The sequence below is a fragment of the Ylistrum balloti genome, unplaced genomic scaffold (genome assembly GCF_031769215.1).
Source record: "Ylistrum balloti isolate Yb309-2 unplaced genomic scaffold, AGI_CSIRO_Ybal_v1 Utg370450, whole genome shotgun sequence".
Classification (NCBI taxonomy): Eukaryota; Metazoa; Mollusca; class Bivalvia; order Pectinida; family Pectinidae; genus Ylistrum; species Ylistrum balloti.
The window spans coordinates 817586-830972 of NW_026782299.1; the positions used below are offsets into that span (position 1 = coordinate 817586).

Genomic DNA, 13387 nt, shown 5'->3' on the forward strand with positions numbered 1-13387 from the left:
TTTCTACACCTATCTCTCGGTCACTGATTTAATGCATAAATCTGATTTGGATTTAATGCCCCATCAATACATTTAGACATTATATGTGGTAATGTAATCAGATGTTACATGCTTCGCATGTTCCTTCTGTAAATGAAGAAAGTCTGTAGGGACATTTCAGTTTTCAAAGAAACATTCATTTACCATTGAAATACCACTTTAGCCCAAGATTCTATGTAGTAGGCAAACATTATTATACCTTCGTCTGTGAATATTCTTGTAAAACTTTTGTATGAAACCATAAACTCATGCAATTAAATCTTAACTGCACTGTAAGACCTGTTGTTCTTGTCGGGAATTTTTTTTGTAGATTCACAGTTACCTGTCCTCATAGTGCTGTTAACCTGGCTTGGTCATGATTCTGTTATGATGCAGTGCTTTCTTTGTTGTGACTCCTACAAGCCCTAATCATGCTGCTTGAGAATATTAGAATCTGATCACGTAATAAGTCAATGGGGTAAAAGACTACAGAAATTTCATTGACAGGAAACAGGTACAAACTTTGACCTCAGTTGTCTAAGATAATTTAATAACATATTAAGTAAATTCCACCTGCAAACTTCAGTGATGTGTTTATGAAGGTTTTCTGCACCCAGTAGCCAGCCTTTCAAAGCTGACAGACTGTTTCTGCAAGCTCAAGGAAGTTTACATAAGCGTGAACCTTTTTGATCTAAAGCTAGAAAAATCCTTCCATTGACAGAATTTCTGTAGAAACAATGACAGCCTCATACTGGGCAGAATTTCCATACACACCTGTACAACCTCTCCATATCGGACCCGTTTTCCATACTGCCTTGCCTGTTCTGCTTCATTATCTTTGTTTTCTGCCTCTGCCGCCAACTAAAATGTCAAAACCAGGTATACATAAGTCTTTCAGCATATGTTACCTGCTGTGGTATCAGTGTTGGAATCATCAATATAATGAGACTATGGGAATTATAATTTCCTTTCCTCTGTTTTGCATGTAAACAAATACTTTGTTAGTTGATAAAAAATAAAGCATTTATTTTCCATGTCGTTTTTCTTTTGTGAATAACAAATACACTGAAACTAAACAATACATAAACATTTTTCGAAGTATTTTTTTTCAGGAAATCATCAAAAATTTACCCGAGCTTGCAGTGCAAGGCCGTGTTTGGCAACAGCAGGACTTTCTGTTGAAGTGTTTTCTCTGTTGTCTGCGTTCTGCCATTTTCTGTATTTCTTGTTGAGTTTGTATCTGTTTTGTATGCATATTTGAAACACAACGGCTGAAAAATAAACGTATAATGTTTTCATTTTTTGTTAAAGCTTTCAATATCATGGAAAACATGATGGAGAAAACATGGCTACAAGGTAAATCCTCCATTCTCCTTCTAAGTGTCTGAAGATTGAAACAGATGATCAGTCATCATATTTCTATGAAAGCCAATTCTATCAAGTCCAGGGTTGCGTTATAGAAAATGTAATTCGAAACATATGGACACAATTCTTTTCTGTAAAACAAGAAAGTATAAATCTTTCATAAATTGATAAGTTACTCATACAATAAATAGTTTCTCTATTGGAAGTGCTTTGTTAGTCCAACTATTACAAAACCAATCCTATACAATTACGACTGGTGCTGATTACAGATTTGACTACAGTACACCTATCCCCCTACGTACCAAAACAGAATCATGGCCTACTTTACTGTATTTGCTACTACGTTTGAACCATCTTTGCTATCTTTTTATGTACACATATTACAAAGAGTGTAAGCTACAACGTTACATGGTGAAAATCTACATACCAGGTATGTACAATAAGGCCTATTACTCTTTATATGTAAATTAAATGTCCCTACTTTACATCTTCCCATACTAATATTTTTCTAGCAAATCATAAAATGACAACAAACAGAAATAATGCAATTTGATCAGTCAATTCAAAATGGTGTTAAGTCTTAATTGTCCACCACAACATCAACTAAAATATAGCATGCCACCACTGTATAACTGTTCAAATTTTCATGAGCAAACGTTTTGCTTTTGTGGTGAACAGAATAGTTTGTTGTAATCACTTTGCTGGGGTTTGATTTGACCCAATACCACCTTGAATATATCAAATTATCACTCACAAAGATTACACCTATATGTTGCTGAAGGCTGAAAGTTTGTGACAGCCTTTTGATTCCCAATTTCATAGCACTAACACTTTGTTTACCTTTAAGAAGAGACATGATGTTTTAAATCTGTAAATAGAAACCTCAATGGAAAATAGCTTTTGTTTAAAACAATACAATATAAACAATAAACAAAAACAAATGGTAGAAAGCATGCAAAAACAGCCCCTACTGCCTACTACTTCTCATACACCTACCTACCAGTTCTTATTTCACCCTCTTAAACCCCTTAAGTGAGGTTTCCATTGAGTGGGGCCTGGGGTTTGTATACCAAAGCAGAGAAAAAAGTTGCACACAGAGTTAAACATGTCATTTTGTCTTACTTAATGTTGAATATTTCATAAAAATGTGATCACAGATCGCATTCCTGCCAAATCTCCATATTGAGGAAGAAGACTCCTGACTTTTAACCCATTATTTGCTATTTTCAACAAGAGAATTTTCTAAAATATTCTTATATTGTAAGATCTGTTTTTTTTTCATTTGAATGAACAACCCAAAACAAGCCATTTACAAAATAATGTAATTTCTTCAATGGAGCGTACATGAGCACATTTCATTTATACTTTATTTTTGAGTACATCAAATCTCCCCCATGAAATTTTAAAAAGTTGATAAATATAGGGTTGGCCGAAAGTATTTCCAAAGCATTTGGTCACTTACCTGATGCAACTGTTCCACAGATTAAAAGATTACTTATGGATGTTAAATTTCCATAAATTTTTTATGGCTACATGAATACATATTTGTATATTTTCTCTTGCTTGTGACTATTCTTCACATTGAATATATGTACATTCTACAAAAAAGTTAAATTCTTCAAAGTAATATATTTCAAGATTAACAGCTAAAAACTCATGTTAATTTTATCCACTCATGTCTTTCTATCATCATAGTCAATGTGATGCAAGAGATTTCTATCTTCCAAAGAAAGGTTTTTCTACTCCTGTAGAAAGCAAACAGAGAAAATATATAACCTCATGCTCCACATTCCAATTTTGAAAAGCCTGCTGTTCATAATTTAACCAAAAACCTATTTGACATAAAATTACAAATGTTATGGAAAACGATTTCTAAATTTTTGTGAAATACACTTTCTGTGTGTAAAATAGATACAATTCAAAGGAAACATAATATATGTTCACATGTTTGACAAACTTTATAGAAATCTATCAAGTCCAGAAGTTATTTCCCAATCTGTTGAGCAGTTTGATCAGGTAAGTGACCAAAACCTTTCAAAATACTTACAGCTCATCCCTGAGCACAGTTGTAAGACATATTCAACACTATATAAGACACAATGATAAGGTTTAACTTGCCATACCACCTTTCATATGCTGCACAATCAAAAACCCTGGTCCTGCTAAATAAAAACGTTTCCAACCTACATGTTAAACAGGGCGTGCGTATTTGATGTTATAGCATGTCCACATAAGGGGGGAGGGGGGCACCATAACGTTGAGAATTTATCAATATCCAATATCTTTATAATCATTTTTGATGAAATTATAGTTTTCCATTTAGTACTCATTGCACTGCCGATGTGCATAAGAATGACTACAAGAGATGTAAACAGAGGGTCATGGGAAAATAGTGATATTAAATTTAACTATGACACTCTCATGACAGGATTCTTGGTTTCATTTCTGGCCTCGGAAGGAAAGATGTAACTAGGATCAAGATCCGTTTAGGATTGCCGTCGTGTCATGAGAATTTTTTTTTTTTTTTTTTTGTTTACAGACGAGACTCGTTTTCATGTTTTCTATTAGGCTTACCTATTCAGATACAACAAGTCACGCTTTAAATTGCTTACCATCCGATATCTTCTGGAATTCACTTTTTATATGCAAGTAAATGTCTTTATAAAGAAACGCGGGCTCTTGCTTTCTCGCAGAAGTGTTGCTATTGTATTTTCTTTCCTCCGATTGGAGAGTTCTGACGAGCATTGAAACGGAATACGGAACGACCTCACATACTGATCCGTTAAATCCTAACGATGTTTTGAAACTATCGTTTACTCATTGGCTGGGAAATGTCCAGCTCTGTAAGATCAGAATGGACTCGGTGAACACTCGTCACTGAGCATCGTTTCCTATCCCTCTATATTTTTTTAGGTTGTAGCGCCTGCCGGAATAACCTAGAAATCAAACCATAAGCAATTATGTTTACTTTACAAATTTGAGTCTCTAGAGATCCGTTTTGGGCACTGTGAATTACCTATAGTGTCTCCTCCAGACCTTCTTAGCAAAGAAAATAATCTGCATTTCCACAATATTTCTACTTTAAGTTTCAAGTATTGTAATGCTATAAATAAAATTGGCATGGCATTTTGCTATCAAAATGATATCAAATCTTTCTTATAGATTACGTACCGTTCTTTAATATTTCAACGAATTTGTATAATACTTGTGCGAATAGAACAAAACTGTCTGATACAAATGATTTACTCGTTAACGCCAAGTTTGGAGATAGTATCAGACAGTCGTCTGTACTTTTTTCCAAAGCATTGCTATCACGGATAAATGCTATTCACAGCATGACATGTATCGATAATGACGTTGTTCTTCATTATATACATGCAGCAATCGACCATGATGGCCAATTTTCCTCACAAGATACCTCATCATTATCATCTTGATAACTTGACAAGATCTCATCTGTTATGACAGGAATTTTGATATTCACAGTTCAAACGTGTGATGTTGTTGTATGTATACTGTTCACTGTCCAAGTCCCCGCCATCTTCGGCTTATGAAACAGATGTCCCTCTTTCGGAAAAAAATCTTTCTGAAAGTTCGTATGTAGATTCCTCTTGGTCCCTAGTTGTCCCCGTTTGATTTTGTGATTAGAAAAAATAACTGACAGACGACCATCTTGGATCGAAACAGTTAAAATTATTATTGCCCCTTGAAGGAGTTTTTGAATTTCATGTAATTAAGAGCGAAAACGGGGAAAAACACGACTTTCAAAGAACAATTTAAGGTCAAACAATGATGGGCCCCACGATCCCTCTGGACTCTCGTGTACTATATTATTACCAGATAACCGATTTAAGTATTTGTATATTTTTTTTTAACATTTTCTTCAGGTTGGTAATGTCAATGGAATAGAAGTTGTTGTAACACAACCAATAGAAGATTAAAGCGTGACGTTTCGATGACTACACGGTCATCTTCATCTTATAACACAACCAGTAGAAGATTGGAGTGTGACGTTTCGATGACTACGCGGTCACCTTCATCTTATAACACAACCAGTAGAAGATTAGAGTGTGACGTTTCGATGACTACACGGTCATCTTCATCTTATAACACAACCAGTAGAAGATTAAAGCGTGACGTTTCGATGACTACACGGTCATCTTCATCTTATAGCACAACCAGTAGAAGATTGGAGTGTGACGTTTCGACACTACACGGTCACCTTCATCTCATAACACAACCAGTAGAAGATTAGAGTGTGACGTTTCGATGACTACACGGTCATCTTCATCAGACAAATGACCAGTGTGAAGCGCACTAGGAACTGACGTACGTAGTGTACTAGATGGTAAATGTTACGGACGTCAGCTTTTTTCGGCTGCACTATTAACCTATGTACACTAAGGTCAAAAATAGTGTGACGAAATGGTAAACAGAATATAGACTAATTCGGGTACTCATGTCGTGAACTACGTACGTCGGTGCTAGTACGTTCCACACTGATCATTTATATGGTGAAGGTGATCGTGTAGTCGTCGAAACTTCACACTCTAATCTTCTACTGGTTGTGTTATAAGAACTTCTATTCTATAGTATTTGTAAAGTAAATGGCATCATGTCCATCCCGCTCATTAAGGATTAATAAAATGATTTGTTAACATGGAGATGCCATTTGTTATATTGTAAATTGATAATGTTCTGTTTACACTAATTGAAATCTGCGTTTGTAACTGAATAAACAAATCCTACCACATATAAATGTACAGCTCTGTATATTGTATCATTAATATAGTCTAGATCTACTGCCAAGTTACACACATTCCTCTGGTACCAGTTAGTAACTTCATTCAGATGAATTGCCTTCATTTTAGTGTTAGGTTCTATTTCTTTCATTAAGTATTAAACAAGGTCATACGCGCTGACACGGTTCGTTGTCTAGAGACTATACTACGGAAGCGTATTCCGGCCACGTTGTGTTTTATTTTATCTCGAAATTTCGAGATAGCAACTCGAAATATTGAGTTACTATATCGAAATATCGATTTAAAATAAAACGCAACGTGGCCAGAATAGGCTTCCGTACTATACAGCTACGGCACCATGCCTTTTTTTGACTGTTTGCTCCACAGTGTACAAGCAGCTTATCAAAAATAATGTGATATGTAGCTTTCTACATAAGGAAAAAGTAGTCGATAAACTTCTGGTGTTTTAGTGATCATAGATTGAAAATCTCGAATCGTTTAGAAGTTTTGTAAAACTAGTTTTCTTTCAAATGCACATGTGGTTTATGGTGTTAACAAAAATAGCGGCAATTAATCCACTAGACGAATGGAATGGGGAGTTTATGGTGTAGATTTGGGCAGTTAAAACTTGTACAATGACCTTGTATCGCAAGATCATCTAATTATTAAGGGTGTACTCTTATCAGTTAGTGTATCGACGTTACGGTCACTCACACAAAATTCGGACAAATATATAAAACTGACTTAATTACTCGTTGTTCATTACCCATTATGTGAAGACTGTACTTCGAGTAATTGTGATTGATTATACCATGTATACTGAAGAGAAATGTTGTCTTCATCCCGTATCTCAATCCTCCAAGATGTATATTTCACGGACTGATACACCCTCTCACCTGTTAAACATCTTGTCTTAATTGCTACCAAATTACATAACTGACTGTCATACCTCAAGAGCTGTGGTGTCGATAAACAATGAGTAAATAGGCCTTGAGTGCTGGCCCTAATTGGCTACCATACCCTTAAAGTTTTTGTAAAGCTTGTTCAGCTAAATTCTTACCTAGTGTGAAACACCAATATCATTAATGTCAGTTTAACCCTATTCTAGAGATATCATAAAGATACATAGAAGTCAAAGGTAAGTTAGTTCAAATCATAGGTAGCATTTTTATTGGGAGGTGGTGAACGCGCATTAATTTGTCTGACGCGTCATGTTATAGGCGCTCATTATGCGAGGTGACGTAAGAAATTTGTTGGAATTTCTAGTAGTTCTAGTAAAATTTGACAAAAATGCTATATTTATATTAGCTTAATTTATGATAATAATATACAGATTTTGACTGATTTTTAAGTATTGAGATATAATCAACTGTGTTAATGGTGTGACGAGAGATGTTCCCGGTCATTTACACAGGTATCTAGCTCAACAATGCTACCATTGTACTGCGGTACGCTGTAACTATTATTATACCTATTATAAACATTTCATATTTTTACAACATCACTCTGTTCCAGTAAACGAGTTTAAAGAGCGAACGTGAATGATAGTATCTGTCTATATAATGGATAAAAAGTATTTAACCATATCGCTGATCAAATCACCCATCACGTTTCTCTAGAGGACGAGACAAAAGTATGTTTAAGTCCTGGATTGTAGGACGTTCTCGAAACTATCGATACAAACACGATATATTATTGGTGATCAGTCACCATCTTCTTGTTTATGTATCTGTTAACATGTTTTGTTGTATTTCAATTAAGTGAATTTCCCATCAGATGAGTCAATAAAATGACTTTACATACACATTTCTTCATTTTCAAAATAGTTCCATTCACATCAACAGCCCATATATATAAATTGTGTCTCGTGCATTCTATGCACTTAACTTTAACTTTTATTCGAGTGATTTCTTATTCTAAAACTGGTAATATTGGTGTAGAGATGGAGAATTCCAGGAGACATATATGAAATTCCGTGAAATACATGGTGTCCTCAAGTTTGATTGCTCTTGACTGAAATTATTTAAACTGTCTACAGTAAAAAAGAGGATCAAAATTATTTTAGTAAACTATAGTGTAAAGGTATATGCTATAATTTTGTTTTTAATGATTTGGTGAGAAATAAAGGATAATTTTTTTTAATTTAGCATACGTTTTCATTTATATTTTTTCCTTTATCTAATGTTATTTGTGTTTACTCGAGTCATTTTCTTTAAGTTGTATCCTAGTCTAGTATAACACCGATATACGCGGACTTTCTAGATACCCATCAGCTATAGACAATAGAACAAAACACCAGCAACTCTTCTAACCTTCGAGACAATTACCCTACCGGAAAACATGGTCTGTCCCTTTGTACTTTTTCCTGATTCTTAGTGTAAAACTTTCATTTAGTTAGATTTAAGCAGTTTTTTTTACCTCAGGATTTTTTTTGTCCAGTAAACAATGTTTATTTAGGATTGGACATCAACCTGAGACTTGTATTACCCAAGTTTCGTGGAATTCGAGTCTAAATCTAGACAGATCCTGTTGACATGTCGGTATTTCCTTTAATTGATTACTAAACATGCTGTGTATCTCTGTGAACTTTACAAGTTTACTCAATGTATATACTGTCGTCCATTCTAGTTGTTTTGATAATTTAACGTTCGACTGCATTTCGTCGCTTTAAATGCTGTCGTGATTCCAACAGACCAACAAGGTCCTGGACATTGCGTAATTTAGTCAAGGCGCACAATATTTGGCGCTGAACTAGAAACTGTAGAGAGTTTTCAAAACACAAACAGTTTATCGAGTAATCAAGAAACTGTAAACATACTTACACGATTACGTAACACGGAATCGAACAACTGACGAGATGCCTCATTAATGTATTTTTCACGTGGAATTCCTTTTAAAAAAATTAAGTTTATATACATGTTTCATACAAAACCTCAACACACTCCTGCATGTATGAGTAAAACTGGCTGGCTGGTCGTTAACATGTATCACTATTGTGGAGTATTCTATATCAATTACGTAATGTAACAAAATAGGGTTTAGATATATTGTTACATAATGTAATTTCGATATTAGTGTATATCAGATACATACATCAGTTATCTCTGACTGACTGGTTGTAGGATTAATTTTGTCATTATGTAACATCTGGTAGACCGGGTGTGAAAACTGTATTTACGGTGGACAGCACTGACATCTACTTCTCCCGGTTAACAAGTATTAGGCAGTTTAACTTTTAAAACTGTAGTCCACCCTGATAAGAAACTCATTAGGGACATTAGATCGTGGCATTTTTATGACGAGATCATATAGAATAGAGATAAAAGGAGGGGAGTTTTTTGGGGTGGGGATAGAGCCATAGGGACAGAGTCCTATGGACAGACAGGTTACACCATGATGAACAGGATAAGGAGTGAGTATAGTGTATATACCTTAGAAGGACTGTTTTTATACAGGGACAGTTCTGATACGAGGCACAACATGAAGTACTAGTATGAGTATATGAACTCTGTTCGTTGATGAGATGTTGCTTTTGTACATGTAACATTAGTATTATTCAATATGTAATAAACATGGCTATTGCCAACAAGTACGTGTGTTTACGCCTACTGTGTTACAATCCGTGAAACTTCCGGTTCCCCGTAGTTGTACCATTAATATACAAGATTTTATTATATACAGGGGTCTTTGTTGTCCTTACATCAGTCCTTTGTTACCTTTACAGTAAAACAGTTTAATTTTGGTAATGCATGTGCATCTCCGGATTTTGTTAATATTATTTTAACTTTAAAGATATACCAACGGTTTCTCATAAAACCGTGTCTAACGCATATTGTTAAGTCCTGCACGGACACATTCTTGCCAAGCCTTTAATCTACTTCACGAACAATTAGCTCTATTACTATCTAATTATTGAAGTCATCACAGACATAGTCTATTTTTATATGGTTTAGGAGAAGCAAAATATCCTTATTTCACTGTCATTGGTCTGTTGATTAGTATTATAGGTGTAACCTGATATTTTGTAAAACATTACATCACCAAAACTAAACGATTTCATTTACAAATAAATTCAGAAGTTCCGTCTTACAATACATATATGAAACTTTCTATGATCAAATAAAGTACAAAAAGTGAACATAAAAGCAGAAGTAAATGAATACATTAAATAATATTGATAATAAAGATTAAAAATTGTTTCGTCAATATCTATTCTAGAATCGGGACCCCTCTACAGAAAACATCCATGGATATCACGTGGACACTGATCACGTGTGGGTATCGTGCTAGATTGATACTGCTTGTCGTTGCCATTGAGATGTTAATTTCAACAGAGTCGTGTATGATGGTTTCCATGCTCTGTTTCCTTCGTTACAGGCGACACGAGGTATATTTTTAAAGAAACTGCACAAAGATATGTTCCAGTGTCTGAGTGGTGTTTTATGTACCCCATATATACATATATATAAATACTTATTTGTGATCTCATGGAGTAACGAAATATGTTGAATGAAGGCCTCAGTTCGCAATCACGTGACATTACAATGAGACATGTTTGGTAGTCAATAATTGGGTTTTTTTAACGCCTATTTATTTTCAGCAATATATGGCCCAAACTTCGACACCGTGAACCGAATACCATGACAACGTCACATTTTGTATCAACACGTTCAGAATCTGATTTCGTTATCAGAATATAAGCAGCAGATTTATTGTGAATCTAAATGAGTTCTCAAGTCTGATTTTGGTCAATACAAGACAATATTGTAAATCATGTTTGCATTAAACCTGTGACTAATACTCACCGTGTTGGTTTGGTTAAAACTGTCGACTAAAACTTACCATGTTGGTTTGGTTAAAACTGTCGACTAAAACTCACCATGTTGGTTTGGTTAAACCTGTCGACTGACACTCACCATGTTTGTTTGGTTAAACCCGTGTCTTAAACTCACCGTGTTGGTTTGGTTAAAACTGCCGACTAAAACTTACCATGTTTGTTTGGTTAAAACTGTGACTTATACTCACCGTGTTGGTTTGGTATGTTTTTAGGCCGGTTCCTCTCCTGGTTAATGTACACAAACAATCCATTGTTTGAGGAACTGTAATGCATAAGAAAATTCTATTAGCAAACACAAAGAACAGGTATGGTTGTATCTAAAACAAAGGGAAGTTCTCCTAAACTACAGACATAATCCTTCACTATAGGGTTTCAACATATGGACTGGAATATACTATCGTTTACTACTATAAGATGTAAAACAATTGATTCATCGAAAGTTCTATCTTCACAAATATAATTTCACTGCATGTCTATCTTTACTCCTTCCCGAAGCAGAACTCCGGCACAGTGTTTGGATAGATGAAGTAGTTAGATAGTGTTAAACGTAAAACTTCAACCTGACCATCAGCATGGAGTGAACGAAGGTGAGTGAATAATGATGATGGCCTTTTCTTTATATTAGAAAAGCACGCATACAGACAGGATGAATTCAAACTTCACAGCAAATACTTTTGTAATTAATCATATTTTTACAAACATTTAAGTTCTCAAGTCGTAACTTCTAATTTTTTTGTAATTTTAACAACTCGAACTTAAACTTCAAAGAAAAAATAAAATAAAAATGAAATAAATAAACACATATTCTCGTGTTGCCCGTCCGGATCCGTACAGCTATTGAAGTATATGTATATGGAACCAGCGCCGCTGAACTTTTCCCGACGGACTACGATAATGATGGTCTAGCAGGCCTCATCTAACGGCACATAATTTGAATAAAATCATTTATAATCCCTAAGATTATATTAATGAATGATTAATGAATGACTCCAGAGTAACCGTTTATATAATCCTAGGTAATAGAAAAAAAGATACCTATGTGAGGTAACTGCATGTGTAGCGAGTGTACACAGGAAATGTATTATAAACTATAACGGTTTTTTTTTTTTGTTTTTTTTTTTCTACAAATATTGTGTTGAGGTTCTAATGAGTTCATACTTATTTATTTCTTGTTTGTGTGCGGTCCATTGATGCGGCAATAAAATTCAACACCAGACTTAGTAGTCTAGAAAAAACTATTTCCCCAAAAAATTCTATCCAAATTCACACTATATATCAACTGTAGCATTTGTGAAGGCCGAGATACTGAAACAGTACTATTGGTACAAGGTAGAAAAGTCAGGAGAGTTCGAGAGATAGTTTCGTATCCGGAAATCATTGCTAACCTTTGTTCAATGCATGATGCATGGTATTATCAGGTGATTAATGGCTATAAAGTGACGCTGCATGTACATACAGCAGTCGATAGCCGTAGTAACATCAACTGTACCTAGTGGTCACTTAACAGTTTCTCCGAACACAATGATATATATTTATATGTATTAAACCGGCATTTCTACCGGACGGAAACCAAAGTGTCTTTGAAAACTTTTTCAAACTAAAAAAAAATAAATAAATAAATAAACATTTTTTTTTCTAAAGTTGTAAAGTTACAATTACAATACACACGTCCTCTTTCTATTTTAAACTTGGTTTTCAATTTTCTGACACAGAGAAACCCAAGATGGAAAACAATTAATTAGTGATACAGTCATCAGAACAAGGATTGCAGTAGGTTAAGAAGTCTCACGATTCCTGTCTTTATCATTCTGTGACGTTTGGGATATAACCGTCTTTGGCTTGGTGAGAGAGTTGTAATAGTATCTCTATTCCTGACGCGATTCACTTAAGTTTCTCAGATGGACAAAAGTTTCCTTTTGGCGAATGCAAATTAATTAGCTGTTACTCATACGATTTACATCTGTCAATAAGTTAGACGAAAATGTTTGAAATAGTTTTAACCTTTTTATTCCTAGTGATTCATACAATTTATTTGAAGATTTTAACATTTAGAGAGGGAGTGCCAATTTAACTTCTCGGTTAAGCGTATCGTTATGCGGGGACCACCTGATGCCGTGACGCTTGTGGTTATTTTGGAGATAACGGGCCTGTTTTGTAAGTCAGTACGAGCAAAAATGAAAACCAAAAGTACATTTTTCAAATTATTTCTTAAATCTAGATTCCATTTCATGTCGTGTCATTATTGAAGGTGAAGTTGTCAAGGTTTATGATTTCATTTCTCTATACCATAAGGATTGTCGAATCTGAACTGCTTAGCTATAGATCTTGACTTGGTAACGTGAGAAAAGGTTGACTTCCTGTTTATCCGGGGTTTTCTCTGTGTTTAGAAATTAACTTCCTGTCCATAAGGAGATATCTGTAAGTG

General features: G+C 34.7%; 1 protein-coding gene across 1 annotated transcript in view; it reads right to left on the bottom strand.

The window, feature by feature from the left end:
- The window catches only part of LOC132555029 (inositol 1,4,5-trisphosphate receptor type 1-like), a 148139-nt gene that overhangs the window by 101698 nt on the left and 33054 nt on the right, over positions 1 to 13387 (bottom strand). Inside the window, exons 3-5 of the mRNA XM_060219366.1 lie at positions 11151 to 11224; positions 1150 to 1289; positions 793 to 879 (exon numbers count right to left, since the gene is read on the bottom strand). Coding sequence (XP_060075349.1) covers positions 793 to 879; positions 1150 to 1289; positions 11151 to 11224 — 301 coding nt within the window. The remainder of the gene's footprint in view (positions 1 to 792; positions 880 to 1149; positions 1290 to 11150; positions 11225 to 13387) is intronic.